This window comes from Sus scrofa, chromosome 2 (assembly GCF_054392235.1).
Source record: "Sus scrofa isolate SSC_HxYL_T2T_F1_AM1 chromosome 2, Sscrofa_HxYL_maternal_Yorkshire_Landrace_v2.0, whole genome shotgun sequence".
Lineage (NCBI taxonomy): Eukaryota > Metazoa > Chordata > Mammalia > Artiodactyla > Suidae > Sus > Sus scrofa.
The window spans coordinates 153,961,079-153,986,982 of record NC_139384.1 but is presented as its reverse complement, the minus strand read 5'-3'; the positions used below and the strand labels follow the sequence as shown (position 1 = coordinate 153,986,982).

Below are 25,904 nucleotides of genomic sequence, written 5' to 3'. Positions count from 1 at the left end.
TGTTGCATGAAAGAATAAAGGGGTAAATTAAGACTACAAGGTTCCCTCTTCTCTATATTGGAGCTCCAGGGAAGAGAGAAAAAAAGGTTCCATTATGTGAAAACAAAGTCTGAACACCACAGCCCTGGAGGAGACCCCCAATGGCCAGTGGCCTTTCAGTGCACAGCTAAGGTTGGGAAGTGGCGAGGAGAGATGGGGAGAAGAGGTGACCTAAGGAAACCGGAACCAGGGCTGGCGCCTGGATCACTGCCTCACTGCAGTTCAAAAGTGCTAAATCTGTGGTCCTCGGACCCGCGGATACCAGACAGGACTTTGTGTACAGGCATTTTTCTAGGCAGGAGATACAAAGCGATCAGATTTTCAAAGGAACATGTGACCTATAAAAAATTAAGCAGCTCTGCTCCAAGTCACCAGCTAAACCTCCACAGACATGAGCAATTTGAGTCACAAGGAGCACTTTATAGCCCAGACAACACTAGGACAGAAAGGGCTGACGGGCCCAGAGCCACACACATGGCAGGCTTGTGGCAGGGCTGGGATCTGCATCTGCCTCTCAGCACGATGTCCTGTTTAAGGTCTCGAGGGTGTATTCTTTTTTTTTTTTTTTTTGTCTTTTGTTGTTGTTGTTGCTATTTCTTGGGCCGCTCCCACGGCATATGGAGGTTCCCAGGCTAGGGGTTGAATCGGAGCTGTAGCCACAGGCCTACGCCAGAGCCACAGCAACGCGGGATCTGAGCCGAGTCTGCAACCTACACCACAGCTCACGGCAACGCCGGATCGTTAACCCACTGAGCAAGGGCAGGGACCGAACCCGCAACCTCATGGTTCCTAGTCGAATTCGTTAACCACTGCGCCACGACGGGAACTCCTCGAGGGTGTATTCTTAACCTGGGGTCCTTGGTTGCATTTAGGAGCTGCGAACCTGCTGGATGGCATGCAAAGTTGGTTGGGAGAACGCATTTTTCTACCGGAAGGAGTCATTGCTTTCATCTGATTCTCAAAGGGGTCTGTGACCTACATAAGACGAAGGACCACAGTGACCCTCTGTCTCCTGCAGAACTCGTGGGTAGAGCTGTTCCTGTTCCGAGGTGACCGACCTTTGATCAGGGTGGGGGCATAGGTACTTGGGGGGGGATGTTCTGGCCGCACCTCGCAGGCTGTCTGCCAGGCTGATCCAGCCCCTCTCCAACAGCAGTGGGCGAGACCCACGGAGAGTGAGGCAGCGTGGATGGGGCCAGAACGGAGTGTGCTGGACAAGAGGGTTATAGAAACTTCTCGACATCAGCCGAGATGTCGGAGCTGAGACTGTGGACATGCCTGAAACAGGTTCCACCAAGATGGGCTCTGTCCCCAGGGAGACAAGGAGCAGGCAAGCCAGCGAGCCCTCCATGAAATGTCGTTTTAATGTGGAAAGCGCAGAGGGACACTTTTTATCAACAGTCAGCTGTCCTCCAGCACCGGGGGTGCCCTGCAGCGCTCACTCGGAGCCTGGGGCCAGTTCCGAGACTGACAGGCAGCCTCCTTGTCTGTCCCCCAGCTTCGGCTGGCAGCTTACGCACCCCACCTCTCCTCTGACCCAAACAAGGGTGTGACGGCAACCACTACCCTTGGGACTCTGCAGAGAACTAAATCCCCAACATGAGAGGCCTGGAGGAGGCAGGGAGGCGTTGTAGCCCCGGCTCAGCCTGGCACATAGTGTGTACCTAGACTGGGTACGAGGTGAGGGGTCGGGGTAGGGGGACCTGATCAGAAACTCTCATTCAACAGATATTTTTGTCTTTATCGAGCAATTCCTATGGGGCAGAGGAGCGCTGGGAATGGCAGTTGGGGAAGGGGAATACAGCATCACTTCTTCACCAATATTTAAAACCCCTCCTCTGTGCTGCCTCGGCCTGGTGCCGGGCGCTGGGTGGAGAGGGGACAGGGCACAGAATCACTCATTCCCTGAGACCTGCTGACCGCGCGTTCACTCAGTGTCCGGCACTGAATCAGCACTGATGACAGAATGACCCTAACAGCCTCCTTCCCCCCCGACAGTGCCAGGAACCCCTGAAAACAGCAGCTCCAGACGAGTGAACCGAGGCAGCAAAGCCCCACAAAAGGGGCTCCTTGCCAAGGGCATCAGGGCTGGAACCCTGGGTCATCCTTTCAGGGCACCGACAGTGAGTCATTAACAAGGGAATTTTAATGGCAAAAGCACGGCGCTTCGGGCTCTGCCAAGGAAGCCCGTCCCGAGACAGCATGGAAACTGCAGCGACCGCACAGCCGAGAATTTCTGGTCCCTGGCAACATCTCTCACGCCTCTCCCAGCCTCCCTCTCCACAGGGAGAGCTCGAAACATCCTGCCCCTCCACGTGGCACCCCAGACTGGATCAGCCCTTCACCCGGAGCGAGTGGGGGGACAGGAGAGCCCCGTGTGGCCATCAGGACAGGAGGCCCAGCGTCCTGACTGTCTGAAGGGTCCCTTTGGCCCAGGCATGGCCGGAGGTGCTGATAATCAAAGAGGCCTGATGACGGCAGGAAGGGAAAAGGTGGTGGGGGGGTTCCGCAGGAGGACAGGAAGTGACATCTACACACAGGGCGCCCCGGGAAGGTTTATCAGCAGTTCGTGCCTGGCGCTGCAAGGGGAGCAGGGGGTTAAGCAAGTTCTCGGCTAGAGGGCTTCTTGGAACCTTGGATATGCTGATGCGCATCCTGAATCTATAAAAAGGGGATGGCTCGTGCAGTGGTTCCCAAACTTACTTGACTGCAAAAACCTATTTTTTTTTTTTTGGCAAAGAGATTAGTACGCCACGTAGTTAAAAAACCCAAGCTTTATCCAGTGTGTGTATTGAGCCCTTACCTGCATGACGGGGCCTTGTGCTCAGTGCTGGGGATCCTGGGATCCAAAGACAAAGTCCCTGCTTCCAAGGAGTCATCCGTGGGAGGCAGTCTCAGGAGGGGCCAGTGGGGGTGAGGCCAGGGTGCAGGCCAGCCCTGGAAAGGGAGCAGGGGCAGGAGAGGAGCTGGACCTGGGGGAAGCTTAGGGCTCCAGCAGCAAGAGGAAGATGCTGGGAGGAATGTGGCGAGACCACTAGAGGTGGGGGGGGGGGGGCGGGTGGCAGCAGAGCGGGAAACGTAGACAAATCCCCTCCTCAAATCCTCCTGCTCTGAGCTGGGTGCTTGTTCCCATTTGCAGTGTCTGGGGGGGTGGCCCAGAGTCTCTCCCACCCCCCCACCCTCAACCACATCTCTGCTGTTGAACTTGGGCTAACATCCAGAAGCCGGGCAACGGCTCTGCACAAATTCAGTAATTGGAGTCATTAGCGTTGACTCAGAAATCATTTTTTCTATGTCTCTCTCTTGGAGAAGCTTTTAAGACCCTTTAAATTGGTTAATGGAGAGTTTTAGAGATGCGGATGGAGCCTCAGCTTTCAGCCTTCCCTGCCCGTCTCCCCTGCCTTCCCCGACACACGGAAGGGCAAGAGTCATGAGACCAGCCGGTATCGGTTTTATTAAACTCTCAGCCATTTCTGGCACACCTTTCACAGATGAGGATCTCAAAACACACACGCTCCTGCTCCAAGACTCCAGGGGCTCAATCTCTCTTCACCCGGCACGCCGGCAGGATGATGATAGCGCTTCCACTTAAAAATCACAGAGAGAACTCTGCAAAAGAGCCTGGGGCAGGAGTCAGGACGCGGGGCTCCTATTCCGGCCTGGTGACTCATAAAGCCACGCAACCAGGGCCATGACTCTGCCTCCTCAGGCCTCCGTGAGCACCAAGGTCCTTTGGCCGTGAAATGCCCCACACCAGCCCCGAGGGGCGGGGGCAGACACCCCTGCCCCCGGGCTCCACGGAGGAAACAGCGCAGCAAGGCCGGCCCCCGCTTCGAGGTGGCAGGACCAGAACCTGGTCTTCACGCAAGGTACGTTCCTTCGTCTACTGTGCCGGGCAAGGTACGCAAGCTTCTTCGGGAAGGTGGGCGGATAACTGGCCTCTTCTTTGCGACTCGAGCTGTGGTCCCTCCACAGGCTCCCTGCTGAGGGCAGAGGGCAGGCGGAAGGTCTGAACACGTCAGGCAGGTGCATCGGGCTGTAGGCTCCCAGCTCCTTCCCTCCGAGTCAGAAGGGAGTGGAGGCCATCGAGAATCCCCTGGGAATGAACCGGAGCCACCCCGTCCATGTCGCCTGGGCCGCTCGTGGAGCCGCCTCACAACTGGATCCATGCTCCCCTTTATACCCGTCACGAGGCCTTTCACTAACCTGACCCACTGTTTTCAGCATCTGTGTAACTGTAATAGGCGCAGTCACATTTTTACCGTATATGTTAACATACAACGACTGAAATAAACAATACTGACTAGGCCCTAGAGTCCTCTTGTGAGTGACGGGGGCACACCCATCAGACGCTGGCAGAAGACGATGCGGCTGAAGCCTGAGGAAACGGAGGGAGGCGAGCTGCTCCCAGACAAAGGCCAAGGCGAGGACCAGGGTCTCTGGACCTTTCCGTCAAGGTTTTCATGGGTCGCTGAACAAATCCTTTTTACGCAGAGACGCGACGTGACCGTGAACGCATCCGCTGCTCATCGGTGAGGCTCCACTGGGGAAACGGTCAGAGTCATGCACTGGCCACGCATGTGACATCGACGGAGAACCTGAGCTCCCGCGGAAACGCCACCGCACAAAGGGATGCGGCCGCCCCGCTGTTGCTGTCATCCCGCCTCCTCCCGGCCCCTGCGCCGGCACCAGTGAGGGAGCAGGGCCTGTGTCCTGTCTTACCTTAGCCAAAACCCAGTCTGACGAGACTCCTTTCCAAGGGCGGTGGGGGGACAGCCCAGGCGGGGGCCGCGGGGCCGGCTCTGAGACCCCCACTTCTGCAGAGGAGGCCGAGGCTGCCTGTGCTGGAGGCGTGCGGCAGGCACGAGGCTCCTGCCAGCAGGGTGTTGAGGCTGCAGAGGGAGGGGCTGGAAAAAGACTTGACTCCTCGAACCGCCAGGTCGCTGGGCCTCGAGGCTGCGAGGAGAGGTGACAGCAGCCCTTACTCGCGCTGGCATCCTGGGCTCCTGCTGTGGAGCAAGGGCTTCAAGGCCCTGGTTCCCCTGCACTGTTGAGCCGGGCCAGCCCGAGGGAGCCGGGGCGAGCCTCGCCCCCAGAGCCCTAGGCGGGAAGTCAGGGCACAGAGGCGGCCTGGGCACGGTGTCTCTCTGGATGTGTCGCCAGAGCAGCCACCATTTAAGCCACTCGCCGTCATCTCATTTAACCCTAACACTCCCATGAATTTTCAGAGGCGAAGAAACAAGGTGTAAAGTCCAAGTTCAGGGGCAGAGCAGGGGTTAAAGCTCAGGCTTGGTCTTTCTGACTCCAAAAGCGGTGCTCCGACCCCCAGGGGAGCCAGAAATAACACAGAGACCAAAGGCACTGCCAAGCCCCTTCTCTGCCTCAGGGTACTGAGCCCCCGGGGAGGACCTGCTGGCCTCGCCTCTGTCTGTACCTGCTGCCTCCGAGGAGAAGAGGGCCCGCAGCCTCTCCTGGGCAGGTGCGTTCCCCAGAGCTGCTGACTGCTGGTAACATCTCACGGCCTCTCCCAGGTTCCTCTGCACACCAAGGCCCTTCTCATAGCAAATCCCCAGGTGGTACCGGCTCTGGGAGTCCTAAGGAGAGACAGACAGACACACGGATGCGCACGCGTGCAGGACAGAACGGAAACGCTGAGGCAGGAGGAAGGCGCGGCAGTGAGTATCCCAGTGCCTCACGCCTGCTGACCCTCCCTGGACCAAGGATCTCAACTAGGAAGAGCAAAAGCCCGAGCCCAGGAGACAGGGATCCCTCCACCCAGAGGAGTGTGCAAGCTTCTCTTGCTGAAGCTGGCGCTGAAAGTGTGCAGAAGCAAAGGCTGCAGGGAGCACTCAGCCAGGCTCAGGGAGCCCCAGGGGCCAGGCTCCTACAGTCCCGAAAGACCCAGGAGCAAGGGAGGGGGCTTAGCTTGCAAAGGCCCTGAAGGCCTTCCGGAATCTCCACCCAGACAGCCCCAAGGTATACGCTACGGAGAAGGCGTTTCTCCTCCTTTGAAAGGTGAAAAGGCTAATCCCTTGGCCTCTGGCTCTGGGTCCTCGCTCCCCTCACTGAGAACGCGGCTCCTGGGAGAGGCGCAGGGAGGAGGAGTCCAATGTGTGCAGCCAGACGCCTGGGTTCCGCTGCCGGCTCCACCGCTCACCAGCTGTGGAACCTCAGCCATGTTATTCTACGTCTCTGTGCCTCAGTTTCCCCATCTGTAAAGTGGGCATAAAAATAGCCCCGACCTCATCACACTGTCAGACGACGAGATGCGTGACTATGCGGAAAGCGCTGAGAGGAGTGTCACTACTTTCAGACCCGCAGCTGCCGCATCATTAATCCCGCCCTCTCTGTTAGGAAGATGCCTGCATCCTATTCAGTCTCCCAGCTTAAAAAAAAAACAAAAAACACCACGTTGGTTCCCAACCATGGTTCCACGTCTCTTCCACCTTCTGCAGTCAAGTTTCTGGAAAGAGTTTCTGGAACACGCAGGCCAGAGTCTATGCAGTGACATGGTGGACTCGTGGCTACAGGCGGGCTTAGGACACGGAAGCGGACATCTGTAAGGCCCTCTCACCCACACTGCTATGCACGGAGCAGACAACAGCCTTTGTGCACCTCGCCTCCCGGCAAGCTGGGTGCACAGCGGGTGCCCCCTGGCGTGTGCTGCACACGGTCACGAGGCCCGTCTGCCCAAGGAAGGCTCGGGGCTCTTTTTCAGAAAGGTAGGCAGAAGAGACAGGAACTGGTTAGTGAAATTGGTTCCCTTTTGATGGGACAGACACACAGAGTGAAACAAAAGTACTCTGATGCCCAAAAGTGCCGTGAAGCCATCACTGCATTGGCCAGCAAAAGACGAGAAGCACTAGCCCCTAGGCAGGGAGCTTCGGGTAGGTACCCACTGCTGGCTTTACCTAAGGCTCCCGGTCCTTCAAGAGACAACTCAAAAAAGCACACTGCTCTGCAAGTTCCCGTGCGGTGCAGCGAGTTAAGGATCTGGCATTGTTGCTGCTGTGGCACAGGTTGCAACTGTAGTGTGGGTTCAAGCTCTGGCCTGGGAACTTGCACAAGCCACAGGTGTGTGTGTGGGTGGGTGTGTACATGTCTATGTACTGGTCAGAGATGCCTGAGGATACAGCAAACCCACAGATGCCTTTTCAGTAATTCACAGTGACATAAAGCTCTGAGATTTCTCACACTGAAGATACGTTTAAGAGTTCCCAATGTGGCTCAGCGGAAATGAACCCCACTAGTACCCATGAGGATGCAGGTTCCAGGTTCCATCCCTGGCCTCGATCAGTGGATTAAGGATCCGGCGTTGCCATGAGGTCACAGACGCAGCTCAGATCCTGAGTTGCTGTGGCTGTGGCGCAGGCCAGCAGCTGTAGCTCTGATTTGACCCCTAGCCTGAGAACTTCCAGATGCTGCACCTACAGTCCTAAAAAGCCAAAAAAAAAAAAAAAAAAAAAAGTTATCTGTTGAAGTACGTCCCAAACCCAAAAGACCATGTTCCCTTGCGTTCCTTGTAAACTGCCCACGGAACGAATGCTCCGTGGAGCAAAGTCTAGGCCGTGCCGCCTGGATGCCAATGCCCAGTTCACGGCCAACCAGACACCCTCCACCCTCCAGCCTCCACACGGCTCTGTCTTCACCTCACGCATCGTCTGACCTCCCTGGACGGGGCCGCGTGTGATGGTGCCCCTTGCCCGGGCACCCTTTCCAAAGTGCTTTCACACCATCTCAGATTTCGATCATCCCAACAACCCTGCGAAGAGGCAGCAGGTGAGGCAGGCACTTTCATCCCGATCCTAGAGACGAGGAGGACGAGAGGTGACCGGCCCAGGAGCACGCAGGTACAGCTTTAACTACCAGCTCTCCAGGGAGTGCCCTCCACTGGCAGCATCCGGCAAGTCTGTAGTGCAAATGCTCCTCCCTCAGCAGATGTCAGGCCAACAACAGTTCCTTTTTTTTGTTTGTTTGTTTTTTAGGGCCCCACCCGCAGCATATGGAAGTTCCCAGGCTAGGGGATGAATCAGAGCTGTACCTGCCGGCCTCCACCACTGCTACAGCCACCCCAGATTCCAGCCGCATCTGGGACCTACACCACAGCTCATGGCAATGCCTGATCCTTAACCCACTGAGCGAGGCCAGGGATGGATCCCCAGTCCTCATGGATACTCGTGGGGTTCATTACCACTGAGCCACAACGGGAACTCCAAACTAATGACAATCCTTGCAGGCAGGCTGGTGCAAGCCAGCTCCAGCACACCACTGGACCTGCCGAAGGGCACACAGTAGGTCAGCAAGAGTCAAGGCTTAAAGCCCGCCCAGTGCTCCTAACAGCCATCTCCTCAGCACAGCAGAACTGGATCCCAGCTCCAAAATTCCTTCTTTTATCAGACGTGACCCCAACATGCCTGGATACTGGACACCCCATACCCCATTGCTGGCGGCAAGCCAAAGGTATTTCACAGCTCTCTGCTCGTCCAGATATGGCTCCTTGGTGAAAAGCACCCCGAGGAAAGCTTGGGCCTGCGGTCAAGGAGACAGGAAAAAGGCATCATGGTCACTGCCAGGCCCCACGTGCCCCCGGGCCCTGGGAGAGACCCCAGCAACGGCACTCACCTCCCTCAAGCCGGAGTCTGCAGCCCGCTTCAGCATAGACACTGCCCTCTGGCGCTCAGGGTCCCACGAGGAGCCGGGGTCTTGCAGCAGCCACCTGGCATAGCGGTACTGAGCCAGGCTGTGGCCCTGGCCGGCAGCCAGCTGGTAATAGAGGGCTGCCTAGGGCAAAGGGAGAAATGCCAGTCAAAGGGTAGCCCCGTAAGCTGCCTTTCTGGGGGGAGTAAAATGTTTTTTCACTATTTTAATGAAATAATACATCATCATTAGAGAGGAGTCAGAAAATACAGAGGAGCCAAACATAGAAAGAAAATTCCGGGGGTTCCCGTCGTGGCGCAGTGGTTAACGAATCCGACTAGGAACCATGAGGTTGCAGGTTCGATCCTGCCCTTGCTCAGTGGGTTAAGGATCTGGCGTTGCCGTGAGCTGTGGTGTAGGTTGCAGACGCGGCTCGGATCCCGTGTTGCTGTGGCTGTGGCTGTGGTGTAGGCCGGTGGCTACAGCTCCGATTCGACCCCTAGCCTGGGAACCTCCATATGCCGCGGGAGCGGCCCAAGAAATGGCAAAAAGACAAAAAAAAAAAAAAAAAAAAAAGAAAGAAAGAAAATTCCAAGAAATCCTGCCTCTGAAAGAGCTTCCTCCATTCACATTTGAGCGCACAGCCTTGCAAGTTTCTTCTCGCAAATGTCGTGCGTATTTACATGTGTACACAGGCACATTCACATACACACGGATAAATGCGTGTGTGTGTGTGTGTGTGTGTGTGTAGGGAGAAAGAGAGAGGGAGAGAGAACTACACTCACTATCTTGTAACTTATTTTTTCACTTAACGACCCGCCACGACTGTCTTCGCCTGCACAGAAAGACAGATCTAACGCATCATTTTTAAGGCACACATAGATCTTACTAACCAGTTCTCTACTGAAGGAACTTGCAGTTGCTTCTCTTTTTTTTTTTTGTCACCATATACAATTCTAAGAAATACATTCGTATATGTAGCATCTTTGCATACTCATCCTACTTTTTTTTTTCTTCAATTTGATGGCTGTATCTGCAGCATATGGAAGTCCCCAGCCAGGGAGTGAATCTGAGCCGCAGCTCCAGCTGTGACAACGCGGGATCCTTTAACCCACTGATTGGGGTTAAACCCAGGGATCAAACCCACACTTCTACAGTGACCCAAGATGCTGCAGTCAGGCTGTTTTTTTTTTGTTTTTTTGTTTTTTTTTTTGTCTTTTTAGGGCTGCACCTGCGGCATATGGAGGTTCCCAGGCTAGGGGTTGAATTGGAGCTGTAGCTACTGGCCTACACCACAGCCACTGCAACACCAGATCCAAGCCTTGTCTGTGACCTATACCACAGCTCACGGCAACGCTGGATCCTCAACCCACTGAGCAAGGCCAGGGATCAAACCTGCATCCTCATGGATCCTTAACCCAGAGTGAGGCCAGGGATTGAACCCGCGTCCTCACAGATGCTAGTCAGACTCGTTTCCGCTGAGCCACAATGGGGACTCCTCAAGTCAGATTCTTAACCTACTGCATCAGAGCAGGAACTCTCCATTCCACTTTTTAGAATTAATTAATCCATCCATCAGGGTAACATTTTAGGTCATGAGGTCATGAGCTGCAAAGAAGGACGAGATTCCTGGCCTCCCTGAGTTTTGAGGCTAAAAGCCTAGAAGCTGGAGGCATCTTTCTTCTTTTCGCCTCCCGGCTGAGAGCGCAAAGCTGGACTTTGCAAGCCCTGCCCACTGCTGATTTCTGGAGGTCGCTGGGGGCCACACAGTGCAGGCCATGAGCCCAGAGGTAGGGAGCAGGTACGGTACCTTGCTGAGGTCCCTGGGGGTGCCCCTGCCATGCTCGTGACACAAGCCCACGTTGTACTGAGCTTTGCTGTAGCCGCGGTCTGCTGCTTTCTGGAAGTAAGAAAAGGCTGCCGTGTGGTCCCCATCCCTCATGTTCTCTGTCCCTGTAAGAAAGCGGAAACACAGCTTTCTCTGGGAGCCCCCCCAAATGCTTAGTCAGATACCCACAAGCTCTTTCCTTTCTTTTTTGTACTGGGCGCTCTGCATGTATCGCCAGCCTCTAGCCCCCTGGTCTCCGCAGACGCCAGGGGCTCTGCTCTGTGCACACCACCCTCCCCCAGGTAAGAGCATCCCCTTCTCCCGTGGGAAGAGCCCTCCACCCCAGTGCTGTCAATCAGGTGTCTGGGCTCTCTGCGAGTTTATTCTGACGACAGGGCTCTGAAGACACGGTGTCTCTCAGTTACTGTCCCCAGGGGCCCTGGAGCCTCTCTGAGTCCGGTCCTTTCCGAGGCCTGGCAGATCAATAGAGCCCAAGAGATTCCTTTCGTGCTTAGGTTAGCCAGAGTGGGGTTAGGCTGCTTGTAACCCACGTAATGTAACTGGTAATAGCTGATACTTTTTTTTTTTTTTTTTGTCTTTTTAGGGCCACACTGGCGGCATATGGAGGTTCCCAGGCTAGGGGTGGAATCGGAACTGTAGCTGCCAGCCTACCCCACAGCCACAGCAATGCCAGATGAAACTGCGTCTGCGACCTACACCACAGCTCACAGCAACACCGGATCCTTAACCCACCAAATGAGGCCAGGGATGGACCCCACAACCTCATGGATCCTAATCGGGTTCGTTAACCACTGAATCACGACACAAACTCCATTAAACTTGCTTTCTGAGGAAGCTGAGAGATAATATAAGAGAGCCCAGGCCTGAGCTCAGGTATGCCTAGCTCCTCAGCCCATGTTCTTTTTTGTTTGTTTCTCTGGGCCACACCAGAGGCACATGGAAGTTCCCAGGCTAGGAGTCTAATGGAGCTACAGCTGCCGGCCTACGCCACAGCCACAGCAACACCAGATCCGAGCTGAGTCTGCGACCTACACCACAGCTCACAGCAACACCAGATCCTTAACCCACTGAGCAAGGCCAGGGATCAAACTAGCATCCTCGTGCATCCTAGTCGGGTTTGTTAACCCCTGAGCCACGAAGGGAACGCTGCCCATGTTCTTTTATCATCCAAACAAAAAGGAGAAGAGGGTAGAGGCCAGGCACAGCCAACTCAACGCTAAGCCTTGGCTCAAGCTGCCTCTCCTACCCGGGACATCTTTTTCTGCCTCCTCCATCAGGCCGTCGAATCCTGTTTCCGCTCTAGAAGCTTCAGACCACACTCAGGCATGGCACGCTCTTTTGGCACTTCCTACACATACAAGCCTTTTTTCTAGAAACTAAACTGCTGCAAGAGGACAAGCCTCGTCTCCTCAATTAGACTGTAAAATCCTGGAGGCAGAAGCAGGAAAAGAGGGCAGAAGAAAGAACGTTGCATAGGGCGAAGGCTCCATACAAATGCAAACTCTGATGATGGCTGGTGCTCCCTTTGTGTTCTGCCACAGTGCTTAGCACCTGCTGAATAAATGAATATGTACACGAAGCAAGGAACGGGCAAGAAAATTCTCACAAGAGACTGTCTGCCCATCAAAAGCACAAAAAGCTAATGAGGTGGAAGCCAGGTTCCATTCAGCCAGCAGCGAAGGAGTCACCTTCCAGCTGCCGGAAGACTTGTTGCAGAGCGTGTGCAGAGCCTGCTGTCCTTCAGGAGAAGTCTTCTTTTTTCTTTTTTTCTCTTTGTCTTTTTAGGGCCGCACCCATGGCATATGGAGGTTCCCAGGCCAGGGGTCCGATTGGAGCTATAGCCGCTGGCCTACACCACAGCCACAGCAACTCGGGATCCAAGCCGTGTCTGCAACCTACACCACAGTTCATAGCAACGCTGGATCCTTAACCCACTGAGTGAGGCCAGGGATCGAACCCATAACCGCATGGTTCCTAGTTGGCTTCGATGACCACTGAGCCACGATGGGAACTCCTGTCCTTGAGGAGAAGTCTTGAGGGCAAAGGGTCTCACCCTGTCCCCTTTTCCCACACTGGCTTCCTGATCCAACTGCTCTGCCTTGAACGGCGATCAAGTGGCCATCACGCTTTGCTTCGCCCTCGGTCACTGCTCCAGTCCAGGTCCGGCTTCCCCTCTCTGGCATCCCTATAATCCACGTCTGCCGACACAGCAGCCAGAGAGACCTTTGAGAAAGGCTATCAGATCACGTGACCGTGCTGCTTCCTGCTCCAGCATAAAACTCTCCAAGGGCTTCCTGTCTCACATACAAGATGCTCAAAGGCCTCATCTGATCTGGCCCCTGTCTGCTTCTCTGCTTTCATCTCCTGCTACTCATCGGGTGGTGGCTAAATTCTGGCCATGATCACCCTTTTTTTTCTTCCTTTAATAAACAAAACTCAGCCCTGCCTCAGGACCTTTGCACATGCTGTTCCCTCTGCCTGGAAGGCTTTCTCTCGATGGAAACAGGACTGGCTTGTTTCTGTCAGTCAGCTTAAGGATCTTCCAAATCAAAGCTGCTCCTTGCCCACGTCACTAACACACCTCCCTTTTAATATTCTCCGTAACACTTATCACCATCTGAAATGCTCTTTTTGGTTGTTTGCCAGTGTATTGCTTTTCTTTTCCTCCACTCACTGGCAGCTCCACGAGAGTGAGGCCCTTGTCTTGTGAATCACTGCATCCTCGACACCTAAAACAGGGCCTAGCGAAAGGGGGATGCTTAAGACATTTACACGGAATGAACCCCAGTCTCTCACGTGCCCACGAGCCTCCAAGAGATGCTGCCGGGCGTCTGGGTCTCCGCATGAGAAGGTCTGAAAGGAGCCGAGTCACTGTGAGGAATGGGACAGATGCCGGGGGCGGATCTGGAGTCTCCGGAAGTGGGTGAGGAACCTCAGGAGCTGTTCTTGCCTGCGTGGGGCAAAAAACTCACGGTGCCCTAGGTTTATTTTCTCCCAAATCTTTAGGTAAGCACGTGGTCGTTCAGCTGAAGAGCCCCCTTCTCAGGCTCCTGGGACTCGGCATGGCCGCAAGCCTTCATTCTAGAGAGGGATTTCTGGATCCTCTAGGTTGGGGAGGGTGGTCCTTTATTTTCCCACCCTTCCCCTTCCAGCCGCTCCATTCTGGATATGAGGCAAACCAGACCTTGAGACGGGGCCCATCTTAAGAACCATCTGTCCCTGACACCACGGCGCCAGATCTGCCCCACCTGCCTGGAGAAAGTAAACTCTTTCTTGTGGATACTGCTCCCCACCCTGACCCTGCTGGACTGCCCCGTACCCTCTCCATGGTCCCGCCCGCCCCCTGGAGGCCGGGGCCACCGGTTACCCAGGAAGTTGAAGGCGATGGAAACGCTGAGCTGGAGGAGCTGCTGAATGGAAGTCACGGCCTCCTCCAGGGAAAGCGGTCTGGATTTAGCTTGTTCCTGGGGAAGAAACAGAAAGACTCATCACGGGACAGGTCACAGGGATTGCCGTCACGGGGACCGCGGTGGCCGAATCTGGACAATACCTGCTTTTCGCCAGTGGGCTGAGGTTGGGATGGCCTCGCCTTGGACTTGAAGCTACTGCTGGCAGGCAGGAAGCCGATGTCACTGGGATCTGCACAGGAAAGGGCCGACTCCCAGCCAGGGCAGAAGAGGAGGGCCGTATGTCCCCCCATCCCCCACACTCCCAGGCTACCCGGCCCCTTTGCCCAGCACCACTGCCAGCAGCCAAAATAATTCCAAATGGCCCCAGGAAGCACAGGGGCCCACAAGAAGGCCAGTTCCCTTGTGTGAACAGGCCATGAGCAGCAACAAATGCCCAGCTGCCCAGGTCCCCACCCTTACCCCGCCCTGCCCCCACCTTCCGCTGACTTTAGAGGCGGGGCCCTACCTTCCTCAGAGGGACCGTGGGGACCAGCTGCTCTCAAGGAGCTGAGCGAAGAGAGGCTCTCGGGCTGAGCGGAGGGCTCTTCCTGGCCCAGCCTGAGCTCCCTGTGGCCGTGGTGCCCAGGAGCCGGGCTATCAGGGCTGGGCAGGATGTGTCTCCGCAGGGCTGGAAAGGGCCAGGGACAGCGGTCATGTCAGAAGGGGGTCCGTGCAGCCTGCTCAGCTGACAGTCCTCCGTGAGGTTGGGGGACAAAAGGAAGAATCTGGAAACTCCTGTGACTTGACCTTCACCAGCCTCCTCCACTCCCCGGGCTGCCTGCCCTCCCTCTGCATGGGGGAGAGGGGCCCATCTTTGTGCTGATGCCCCACCTCGAGCATAAGTCGCTCCTCTGCTGGAATTCTTCCCGTGGCGGGGCGGCAGCTACCTTTTCTGCTGTTCTAGCCCCGGCATCGAGCATGCATTTGATGGTGATGCCAATTATAATCATAATAATAAGGGCAGGATGGCGTTCCCGTCGTGGCTCAGCGGAAACGAATCTGACTAGCATCCCTGAGGATGCAGGTTCGATCCCTGGCCTCGCTCGGTGGGTTAAGGATCCGGCATTGCCATAAGCTGTGGTGTAGGTTGCAGGCACAGCTCGGATCTGGCGTTGCTGTGACTGTGGTGTAGGCCGGCGGCTTCAGCTCCGATTCATCCCCTAGCCTGGGAACCACCATATGCTGTGGGTGTGGTCCTAAAAAAAAAAAGACAGGAAAAAAAAAAGAAGTTCTGGGCTTGAAACCTGGCAACGTGACTCCAGAGCCTTAAGCACTCCGCTGCAGCGGCTCTGCACACCCCCAGGAGAGCACTTCAATCAAGACGCGCCTGCTGATGACTGACTGAGCGGAGAAGGACCAAACTGGCTGGGGGGCGGGCAGGGAGCCACACGTAGGATCTAAAACAGCCGGGACCCCCGTGGGGCTCCCCCCACGGAAGGCGAGGGGAGCCCAGGGGGGGACCCTGGAGGGTGGGCACGGCCCACACCCGGGCAGGCAGAACCCCACACCCCCCCCCCACCCCCCGTTCCATCCTCTGACTGCACAGAGGAAAGGCAAGGAGCTGATGATGGCTCTTTTCCTGAGGTGTGTCCAGAGATGCTTCCTGGCCCGGAGAAACTCCCAGCCCAGCCCGCCTGTCCCCGGACTGAGAACTCACAGGAGGGCGGATGCCACAGGGGAGATGAGAGGAGACGGTCCAGGGGGCGGCGCCAACAGCAGTGCTCTGCTCGCCGAGGTCCTGTTGGCAAGGACACCTGGAAGTGGATCTGCCTTGCCAGCTGCAGGGCCAGCACCGCCAGGGTGCCCTGGGAAAGACAGCACATCAGGGACAGAGCTCTCGGCCGGTCAGCTCCCTCGGCTCAAACATCACTGCCTGACTCCTGCTGCGGCCGCGGCCCCGCTACACGCGCCCGCAGCACCCAAACCTCCCCCGCAGAGCCCTGATGGCACGCACGGGCACGGGTAGTCATCTCTACAGCTGTTCATCAAGGTCTGTCTGTCCTGATGCCTGTAAGCACCGCGAGGGCAGGAACCGGGTCTCTTTTGCTCACCCATGCAACCCTGGAGCCGAGGAGAGCACTAAGACACAGCACTAACACTAACGAATACGGGCTGAACAAACGCGCAGGAGGGTGACTGACTCATCAAAGTCTAAGCAGGCAAAAGACAAGGCCTACGTGTGGGCCTGGTCACAGAGGCAGTCAGGCCAGGCGTCCCCATCAGGCTTACTCCTTCTCCAGCCTCGCCCACCGCCCCCACCCCGACCAAGCCCCCCACCCCACATCCTCGCAGGCACGGCTCGCTGTGGGTGTCTCTTCCCCAGAAGGTCTGCCCAAGACCTAAGCTAGCTCCTAGCCCAGTGACGGCTTGTTTTCCCTGTCACAAGAAGGGGGACACCCAAATACTTGTGTGTGGCTAACAGGCACCACACACAGAGTTAAACAAGAGAGGCCCAGTCTCTGCCCTCATGGAGTTTGTATCTTCATTGAGGGAGAAAGGCAAAAATCTAAGCACAAAGAGAAATAAATATAATCCCTACAGATTATGCTAAATGCCACTAAAGAAACGAACCAAGGGTTGACACAGATCCTAAGAGGGAAGCTTGACATGACAGGGAGTCGGGGAAAGCCTCTCCGTAAAAGCGATGGGTGTGCTGAGCCCAGAAGGAAGAGAAGGGCCCAGTAATGTCAACATCCAGACCCAGTTTCTAAAAAGACTCCTTATAGGATCGCACTAGGGTTCAGATCTTTGATAAAATGGGAAGACAACCCCTCTCCAGGGTGTATTGTGCCCCCAGGCCACAGCTCCCCAGAGAGAAGCGCTTCTGGCCTGCAGACATTCCAGGTTCAGCTCTGCTGAAGACATAATGTTACAGATACAGCTGAGGCTCAGAGAGGTCAAGTCACTTGCCCAAAGTACACAGCATGAAAGTGGGAGGGGTGGGAAGTGATGGTCATAAGAGTGACATGTTAACTTCATTTTTAGAAGCCCTTATAGGCAGAATCTGGAAAGCTAAGAGGCTGCCCTGTTAGGCCTGCTAGCCACCAAGCAGCCGACTTTATAGATCAGGTTCAACAAATATTTATCGAGCAACTATGATGCGGCCAGGATCTGTGTAGTAAGTGCTTTTACAAGCCATACTAGGTTTAGCAACCAACCTGTAGAGCACAGTAGCTGCAAGCATGAGCTCCAGAGTACAATCCAGTTCCTCTACTTAGTCAGAGCTGTGTGACCTTAAGAGGGCTACCTAAAGGTTCAGAGCCTGAGTTCCCTCATCTATAAAATGGAGATTATATTTCCCTTTTCAAGAGTTAAATAAAATAAGACAGAATAGGAGTTCCCGTCGTGGCTCAGTGGTTAACGAATCCAGCTAGGAACCATAAAGTTGCGGGTTCGATCCCTGGCCTTGCTAAGTGGGTTAAGGATCTGGCGTTGCCGTGAGCTGTGGTGTAGGCTGCAGATGCAGCTCGGATCCCGCGTTGCTGTGGCTCTGGCATAGGCCGGCAGCTATAGCTCTGATTGGATCCCTGGCCTGGGAACCTCCATATGCCGCAGCAGTGGCCCTAGAAAAGGCAAAAAGACAAAAAAAAAAAAAAAAAAAAAAAGGCAGAATACACTAATACATTAGATGTTAGCTTTTTTGTTTGTTTGTTTGTTTGTTTGTTTGTTTTGTCTTTTTAGGGCAGAACCCGAGGCATATGGAGGTTCCCAGGCTAGGGGACAAATCAGAGCTGTAGCTGCCAGCCTACACCACAGCCACGGCAACACCAGATCCAAGCCACATCTGCCCTCTGCACCACAGCTCATGGCAACACCGGATCCTTAACCCACTGAGTGAGGCCAGGAATTGAACCTGTGTCCTCCTGAATACTAATCAGATTTGTTTCCGCTGAGCCATGACAAGAACTCCAGATGTTAGCTCTTTAGTATTACTTAAGTGTAAGCTTCCTGAAGGCAAGAATTATACCTGCCTTGTTTCCTGCTGTGTCCCTAGTGCCCAGCCAAAAATGCCTGGCTCCGAGAAAGCGATAAATGTTTACTGAATGAAAGGAGGAATAAATACATGAGGAGCAGGGGAAGGGGGACAGCAGTCTCTCTCCAGATACACTCCAGTGCCAGGGATTACTTGCGGGCAGGCACAGTGGTGCCCTAGCTCTTGCTCCTAGGCTATACTTCCGTGCAGGATCATTCTCATCCACACTCAAAGTCAAGGACAGGACTGGAGAAGTCTCACCCATGACAGGGCATCCCACAAAGCACTTGGGCAGACACGAGCGGACATCCACCAGAAGGCATCCTTCCATCCGTGGGACCTCGGGCCCCTGCTTGGGCCTGGGCCTGGGCCATGGCGGCCGGACCTAGACGATGAAAAAGGGGCCATCAAGTTCTGTCCCAAGTTGGGGCAGAGGGAGGTCAGGGGAGCACATGGGTGACAGAATAGCGGTATCTTACCTATCATAGCCGGGCACAGGGACCAGCAGGTTGGAGGAGGTAGCCTGAGCCCCATCTGGGCTGGTGGACTTGGGGGTCACCCCACGGAAGCCAGGTCCCAGTAGACGTGGCAGAGCTGTGCAGAGCAAGGATCAGTCACTTTAAGGGGAATGGGACTGAGGCTCGGGCAGCCCCGCCCATCTTCCCTCCAATCCTGGACAGGGCCCTACCCCAGGAACCCAGGAATCACTGGCACCAGCTTCTGCAGAGGTTCTTCAACACGGATATACACGGGGGAATCGTTTGCCTGGCACAGATTCCTGCGTGCCACCCCAGCACCAATGAGCCAGGATCCTTCCGGGAGGAGCATTAACGTTTTGAAAAAGCTCCCCAGGGGATTCGGATGCCCTCCTAGGGCCGACAACCACTGTTCAAAAACCACCAGACACTTGAACACAACTCTCGCTCAGGGTTCGGAGCCCTTTATCTGTAAACCTTGCCTCTTTTCATTGGCTCCACCCCTGCCATTGGCTTCTATCCATCTTTCAGGGACTCTGCCGACCCTCTCGGGCTACTTGACTCCTCCCCCTTCCAATCGCCCCACCCATTTCATTGGCTCGAAGCCCCACCCCTTCCCACTAGCCACGCCCACCCCAGCCTCCACTGTAGCCCCGCCCTTACGCCCCCGCCTCTCCTCCGCCCTGACCCCGCCTACTACTGCTTCGGCCCCGGACTCAGGCCCGCCCCCTCCTCGGTTCCTAGGTTCCAGCGGCCGCAGGACCCGCGGCTCCGGTTGCTCTTACCTCGACCGAGGAGTCCCGGGAGCCGCCACATGTCGTCGCCAGTACCATAGAGAGCTGGCGGCCGAGAGAGCGAGGCCGAGCCAGGGGACGGCGGCCAGAGAGGCCTCCGTGGCGCCCTCCGAGTGGCCGAGTCCCCGAGGAAGCTCGCCGCCAGCCAATTAGAAGGCAGCGCGGCCGGAAGAGCCGAGCCCCGCGAAAGGAAGTGGGGGTGTGGGCGTGGCTCGGGCTCGCGGGGAGGTGAACTGTGACAAGGTCACGGGGGTGTGGGTCCCGTCTCCCGTGGAAGCGGTGGCCTGTGCTGCCCGCACAGGGACGAGGGGGTCGCGCCGAGGCGGGGGGGGTGGGTCGCAAGTGGCGAAGCTGAACAGCCTCAGAAGCAGAACCACTGAGAAGTGGGGCGGGAGCGGCCTCGGAGATGCGGGAGGGCGTTGCAGACGCCGTAGAGACGAGAGGGGGAGCATCTTCCCCGGGCCCTGAGGCTAGAGGAGGTGGGAGACACCAGGCCAGTGGCTGGAGGAGAGGAGCGTCAGGGACCGACGGAGGAAGCCGGTGGTCCGAGCTTTCCGCCCGAGGCAGTCGGCCTGGGGATGCAGCCCCAGGCCCGACTGGATAGGCGAGGAAAAACTGCGGGCGGGGTTCGGACTTGGGGGCTCCAGCTGCGGCTCACCACGGAGCCCCCGCTGAGCCCTTCTGCTGTCTGGGCCTCAGTCTGTCCCATAACAGGGTCAGATGGAGTGATCTCACTGGTCCTTCCTGGTTGGACAAGAACAGCTTGAATGGCCGCTTTCAAAATACCTACGAGGAGACTGGCCCCCTCCACACACACACACACCCCCCCCCGCGTGTTAATCAGAGCTCTCACCTTTAGACCCAGCCGGTGTTATCTGTGTGTCCTTTTGTTGAGCAAAGAATGGGACCTCTCACCACACTTGAGTCCATGAAATAAAGGAGCTCAAATTCAAAGTAAGCTTACACTTTCTCCTGGGTATGTGACTTCCACGTTGGTGGACGTCTATCTGGGGTACCTAGGTTTAGGCCCAGGCATATGTATGACAGGTGTAATGATTTGATCCAACAATTTTGAGCCATATGTCAGCCACCATCCTGGAATCCTGAGAAGACTGATGAGCAAAGAGCATTTGTGGTCCAGTGTCCTAAGAGTGGCCTCCAGAGTTCCACAAATGGTTTGAAGCCCAGCTTTCTTACTTTCTCGTTTGGTATTTTGGGACACCTAACCTTTTTAAAGCCTCAGGTTCTTCATGTATAAAACAGGAGAAATAACATCTCGTGCAATTATGAGGCTTAAAGAACACATTTAAAATGTTTAGCATGGTTTCTGGCACACAGTAAGAGCCTAATAAATGTAATTTGCTATTAATTGCAGTGGTGAAGGAGCTGCGTAGGCAAAGGGCATAGATAGGTTCCAAGAGAAGCGTGAGCACTGGGTGAAGGGACACCACGGAAGCGTTCATAAAAGCACCCGCATTTGAGCTGAACCTTTAAATATGAGCAAGAGGTCACTAGGGTTGTGAACTGCCAGCAGAAGAAACTGAATAAATAAAGGACCGGAAGTGTGAATACTGGGAAACTTCAGAAATACTCTTGTTTGGGGATTTGGGGCAGCCACCTCTCACACTCCTTGTGTGACTGCCTCAGAATCCAATAACACACATGCTGGTTCGACTCTCTTCTTGGTAGCACTTCTGCGCCCTCCCTCATGTCGCCTGTCTGCAGGCGATGTCATTTCTCAAGGCTTGGCCACACCCAGTTTCTCCGCAATGCCTCTCCAGTTGTTTGCTCTCCACTTTGCCCTGTTCCTGTAGCACCTGATTGCTTAGCACACAGTTGGGCAGTGATGACATGTCCTGTTACTTAATCATCTCATTTGGGTGACTCTCATCTCCCAGGTCTCCCTGAGGGCAGGGATGGCGGTTTCCCACTTGGCATCCCGCACGAGGCTGGACACCGTCAGCCCCCACCGTAGAGGTTCAGGCAACACCCGTTGGCTCGGCTGGACAGATGCCTTTGTGCTGATGATTATTGTGGACAAGACACCCGACCTCAGTCGTGGGATGTATTGATTTGCGTGGAAATGTATTCATTCCACGCATACTGAGGGCCCGCCAGTGTTTAAAGTGAGTTGAAAAATTTTGAAGACAATGTCTATTCTTAAATGGAAGATGGCATATTCCGATGTCTCTTTTCCCTCGAAGCCTTTTGAACGCTAACGGAGCACTGGAGTGAGGGCGTTTCACGAGGGCCGCTGGAGTCCTCCCTGCACCCTCGATGACCTGTTCAGTGCCACCAGAGAGATGACAACTTTGTTGCCTTGCCTTTCACTTGGCCTGAATTTCCAGGCCTGAACCATTAGCCATTCTCTTCTGCTCCCAAGGTTGCTCTGTGTTGCTGGCTTTCAGCCCAACGTCCATCGGACTAAATCCCTCTACAAAGGCACGCTGGCTAACTTACATCGGAACTTAGTGCCCAGACGCCCAGTTAATCACCTTTTGTTGACGCCATCGTGTACTAGAGAGTGTTTCTAGACATTTGTTGTTGCCTTCGTTTTGAGACCTTCTTAATTTGCATTCATCACATCTATAAGAGCTTATTCGGTGCTGGAGAATGTCCTGAGTATAGAGCAATTTTTTTTACATGATACAAAACATGGACGTGGTCCCTGCCTTCATGAAGAAGATTGTCTAGCAGAGCAGCCACCCTCAGTGGACAATTAAAATCCAGAATGATCCTTCAGTTATATATCGAAGCGTACCAAACATTCCAAATTTTGTGGCTTAAAACAAGCATTTTGTTATGACGTCACAATTCTGTGAATTGACCAGGCTCAGCTGGGTACCTGTGCCGGTCTCACTTGTGGTTTGTCATGAGGTGGCAGCTGGAGTCATATGAAACCTTGACCAGGCCTCTTTCTTTCTCCATGTTGTCCCAGGGCCCTTCCAGCTGGATAGGTGGACTTCTTAAACAGTGGCGCAGAGCTTTTAAAAGTTCAAAAGTGGAAACGGCCAGGCTTCTTCAGGCCTAGGCCTGGAACCCACAGCATGTCACTTCTCCCGCACTCTGTCAGGTAGAGCAATTCCCAGGGTCATCTCAGACTCAGTGTCGTGGGGAAAGACACAAGGGCACCAATACTGGGGGGGGTGTGATTTAAAGTATGGGGTGCTATAGGAACACCCAGAGGAGGCTCATAACCTAGATGTGGAAGTCAGGAAGACTGCCTGGAAGCGGCGACTGCTAACTGATGAACCTGAGTGATGAGACCTGGGAAGGGAAAATACACTTCGGGCAGGGGAAACAGCTGGTGAAAGAGCCAGGGAGGCAAAGAAAGCAAAATCTAAGATCAGTATGGGGAGTTCCCCCTATGGCACAGGGGCTTAAAGATCTGGCATTGTCTCTGTGGAGGCATGAGTTTGATTTCCAGCCCAGTGCAATGGGTTAAAGGACCCAGTGTTGCCGGAGCTGTAGTGTAGGTTGCAGCGGAAGCTCGGATTCAATCCCTGGCCTGGGAACTTCCATATACTGTGGATGTGGCCAAAAAAAAAAAAAAAAAAAGGGTCAGCAAGGCTATAGCTAGGGCAGGGGACAGTGGAGGGGGTGACATAGGATTGCAGCCCTTTACTCTAGAGAGCTAATGGGGCAGGATCATAAAATCTTATATGGCGCCACCCCGTGTCTGGACCCTGTCCTGAAGACGTGAAACATACCAGAAGGAATGAGGGGGCATGATCAGGCCAGAAGGATCCTGAAAGCCTATCGGCTGCTGTGGGGGGATGGTTTGGAGAGGGTCATGCCCTCATTTGCACCCTGTCCCTTCTAACCAGGGACCTGACCTTCATCACTGAGAAGGCTGAGTCACTGCCTCAGCACTGATACCAGTTCTTTTGGCTTTTTGTTAGTGGGAATGTGTATTATTAAAAAATGCAAACACTTTGTACAGCTTGGGGGGGTTGTCTTTTTTTTTTTTTTTTTGGTCTTTTCAGGGCCACACCCACAGCATATGGAGGTTCCCAGACTAGGGGTCTAATCAGGGCTGTAGCCACCAGCCTACACCAGAGCCACAGCAACTAGGGATCCAAGCGGTGTCTGCAACCTACACCACAACTCACGGCAACGCCAGATCCTTAACCCACCGAGCAAGGCCAGGGATCGAACCTGAAACCTCATGGTTCCTAGTCGGATTCGTTAACCACTGAGCCACAATGGGAACTCCTGGAGGAGTTTGTCTTAAAAAGAAAATCAAACATGTCATAAAAAGCCTGCTGTGCTCGTTAGGATCTGGGCATGAGGTTGGCCAGGTGTTTCAACAGTTTATACCTAAGTGTAGAGTGTGTGAAGGAAGAGCTTGCCTGCCAAGAGTGGGGACCATGCCAGGCTCAGGGACTTCTAGCCCCTGTAAGACATGTTCGGTTAAAGGAGAGCCCACGCTAGTCCAAAGTCAAACAGTACTAAGAGGCCCAAAACAAAGCCTAGCAGACCCCTGCCCACACATATCCTCTCGCCCTACTCCCTCGAGGCAACCACTTTTCAACTCTTGAAAAGTTCCAGGGTGCAGCACAAGTTCCGGCCTACCCGGCATCCAACCCAGCTCGTCCACGTACCAGCCGGGGGAACCTGAGTCAAGTGAATTATAATATCTTTTCCCTCGGTTTCCTCATCTGTAAGATGGGGATGATACGTGTACCTTTCTCACGAGGTGACACGTACATTGCTGGGCACGTGGTCAGCAGGCGGCGGCAGGAAGAAGGCTCCACCTTGCGAGCAGCTGGGAGCACAGCTGCGGATGTCTCGCTGCGCGTTGTACAAATAAATGTAAGGCCTGGTGTGACTTGGGGGAAGTGACAAGAGCAGACCCAGTCGAAAGAGGTCTGTCTCTTTCCTTTGTTCAAAGGCCAAACTCTGTTTGCGTTTCGTCCCATTCCCTTCCTGTCTCTTCTAGAACCTTGTCTCTGTAATTACCCTGACATCGTGACAAGCATCCATCTCTCTGCTAGTTTTTTCTTCCCAGCTCTGAAGTGTACAGAGTTCTTTCCTCTCTTGGGGGAAAAATCCTTTATCTGACCCTGCTGCCCTTGTCAGCTCCCATTCTGTTTTGTTCTCAGATTTCTTAATCAACACATGTACTGCCTCCCGTTTCCTGCAGGACGCCCTCGCTTTTCAGTGGCCCCCAGCTTCCGTCTCTGTTCTGACACAGCTGTCACGGGGGTCATCCAAGCCCACCTCTTTAGCTGCCAATGGGCCTTTGTGCATCCAATCTCTTTGACCCAAAGCACTTGACTCAGTTGAGGGTCCCCACCTTCACCCTCACGCACAAAACCGTCTCATCACTCCCTTTCCTTACGTCTGTCCATTGTATCATTTCCCCAAACCATTCAGGAATAAACCTTGAACTCAGGGTTGGCTCAGCCCCTCCTCTGCTACCCCCACATTACTTTAACTCTTACTGTAAGTGTTAGAAACTCATCAAAGCTAGCTTTTTGTTTATTTTTGTCTTTTTATGGCCACACCTGCAGTGTGTGGACATTCCCAGGCTGGGGGTGGATTCGGAGCTGTAGCTACCCGCCTACACCACAGCCATGGCAATGCCGGATCCTTAACCCACTGAGCGAGGCCAGGGATCGAATCTGCATCCTCATGGATGCTAGTCAGGTTCATTACCACTGAGCCACAATGGGAGCTCCTGAAGCTAGCTTTTTAGAAAAGTTTTATCAGCATACAGAGGAGCAGGGGACACTGGTGGACCTCAAAGGCGGGATGCATTGGGAAGCCAACACAGACCAGGGCTGTGACTCGGAAGCCAAGCAAGTGAGTCCTCTCTCTCGAGCTTTCTTTCTGGATTTCTCATGATCTGCAGCCCAAAGGTGTCAGACACTCCCACACCCAGTTAGTCAACAGGTCCTATAAAAATCTTCTGCATCCGGCCCTTGCCTCCTCTGCAGCTTCCCCAGCACCGCGTCTCGCATGTTCGTTTACCTCCTGCTGACTCTGCATCTGCATGGCGTCTTCCTCCTGACGCTTGGAACAGCACTGCCCACGTTTCGGTTCTCCGTCCTTTGCCCTTTCTTAACCTTCTTTCTGGGCTGCTGACTCCTAGAGGGGAGTAGCAGAGTGGTTGAGCGCTTGGATTCCAGAGTCCTATTGGCCTGGGTTAGAATCCCCCACTACTTTCTAGTTGAGCTGAACTTGGGAAAGGTACTTGACTTTTTTTGGGGGGGGGGGGGCTGCACCCATAGCATACAGAAGCTCCCAGGCCAGCGATTGAATTACAGCCACAGCAGTGACACCACCAAATCTTGAACCGCTAGGTCACTAGGGAATGCCTTACTAGAATTTTTTGAGCCTCAATTCCGCATCCGTGAAATGGAAATAATACTGGTCCCTTCCTGATGGAGCTGACTGGGGAGTCACTGAGCAAACCCACCAAGTGCTTCCTTATCGGAGCTTCCTCACCCAGAAAGGACCTGTTAAACGGCTGCCATTAGCAGCCTTGCCCTGTTCTCTTTCCTGAGTGCCAGTCTTCCATCCCCTGCTGGTCTCTCCCATTAGCTGTCCTGCTGTGACCTCGGATCCACCTGGCAGACGGCTCCAGATACTGCTAGAGATAACGCGGCTTTCTGAGATCTGGGGGGTGGAGGGGGGTCTCGCCAAATCCTCGAAAGAACCCTGACCTAACATCGGCCAGGC

At 54.6% G+C, this 25,904-nt stretch overlaps 1 protein-coding gene across 11 annotated transcripts in view; it reads right to left on the bottom strand.

Moving 5' to 3' along the window:
• DELE1 (DAP3 binding cell death enhancer 1) overlaps positions 1–19,342 on the bottom strand; it is a 50,088-nt gene extending 30,746 nt beyond the window's left edge. For 4 of the 11 annotated variants that reach the window (XM_085014869.1, XM_085014870.1, XM_085014871.1 and 1 more), the window contains exons 1-13: positions 19,209–19,342; positions 18,427–18,541; positions 18,209–18,332; positions 15,632–15,779; positions 14,441–14,602; positions 14,076–14,164; positions 13,893–13,989; positions 10,487–10,629; positions 8,662–8,820; positions 8,476–8,568; positions 5,474–5,633; positions 4,762–4,995; positions 2,843–2,976 (exon numbers count right to left, since the gene is read on the bottom strand). In XM_085014869.1, the coding sequence (XP_084870995.1) occupies positions 4,763–4,995; positions 5,474–5,633; positions 8,476–8,568; positions 8,662–8,820; positions 10,487–10,629; positions 13,893–13,989; positions 14,076–14,164; positions 14,441–14,602; positions 15,632–15,779; positions 18,209–18,332; positions 18,427–18,541; positions 19,209–19,239 (1,554 nt within the window). In that variant the 5' untranslated portion in view covers positions 19,240–19,342 and the 3' untranslated portion in view covers positions 2,843–2,976; position 4,762. Of the gene's footprint in view, positions 1–2,842; positions 2,977–3,467; positions 4,996–5,473; positions 5,634–6,244; positions 6,425–8,453; positions 8,569–8,661; positions 8,821–10,486; positions 10,630–10,704; positions 11,218–11,553; positions 13,990–14,075; positions 14,165–14,440; positions 14,603–15,631; positions 17,515–17,696; positions 18,333–18,426; positions 18,542–19,208 lie in introns of those variants that run through there. The other 7 variants (XM_085014873.1, XM_085014874.1, XM_003124042.7 and 4 more) reach the window with 7 other exon arrangements.
• Positions 19,343–25,904: the final 6,562 nt, after the last annotated feature.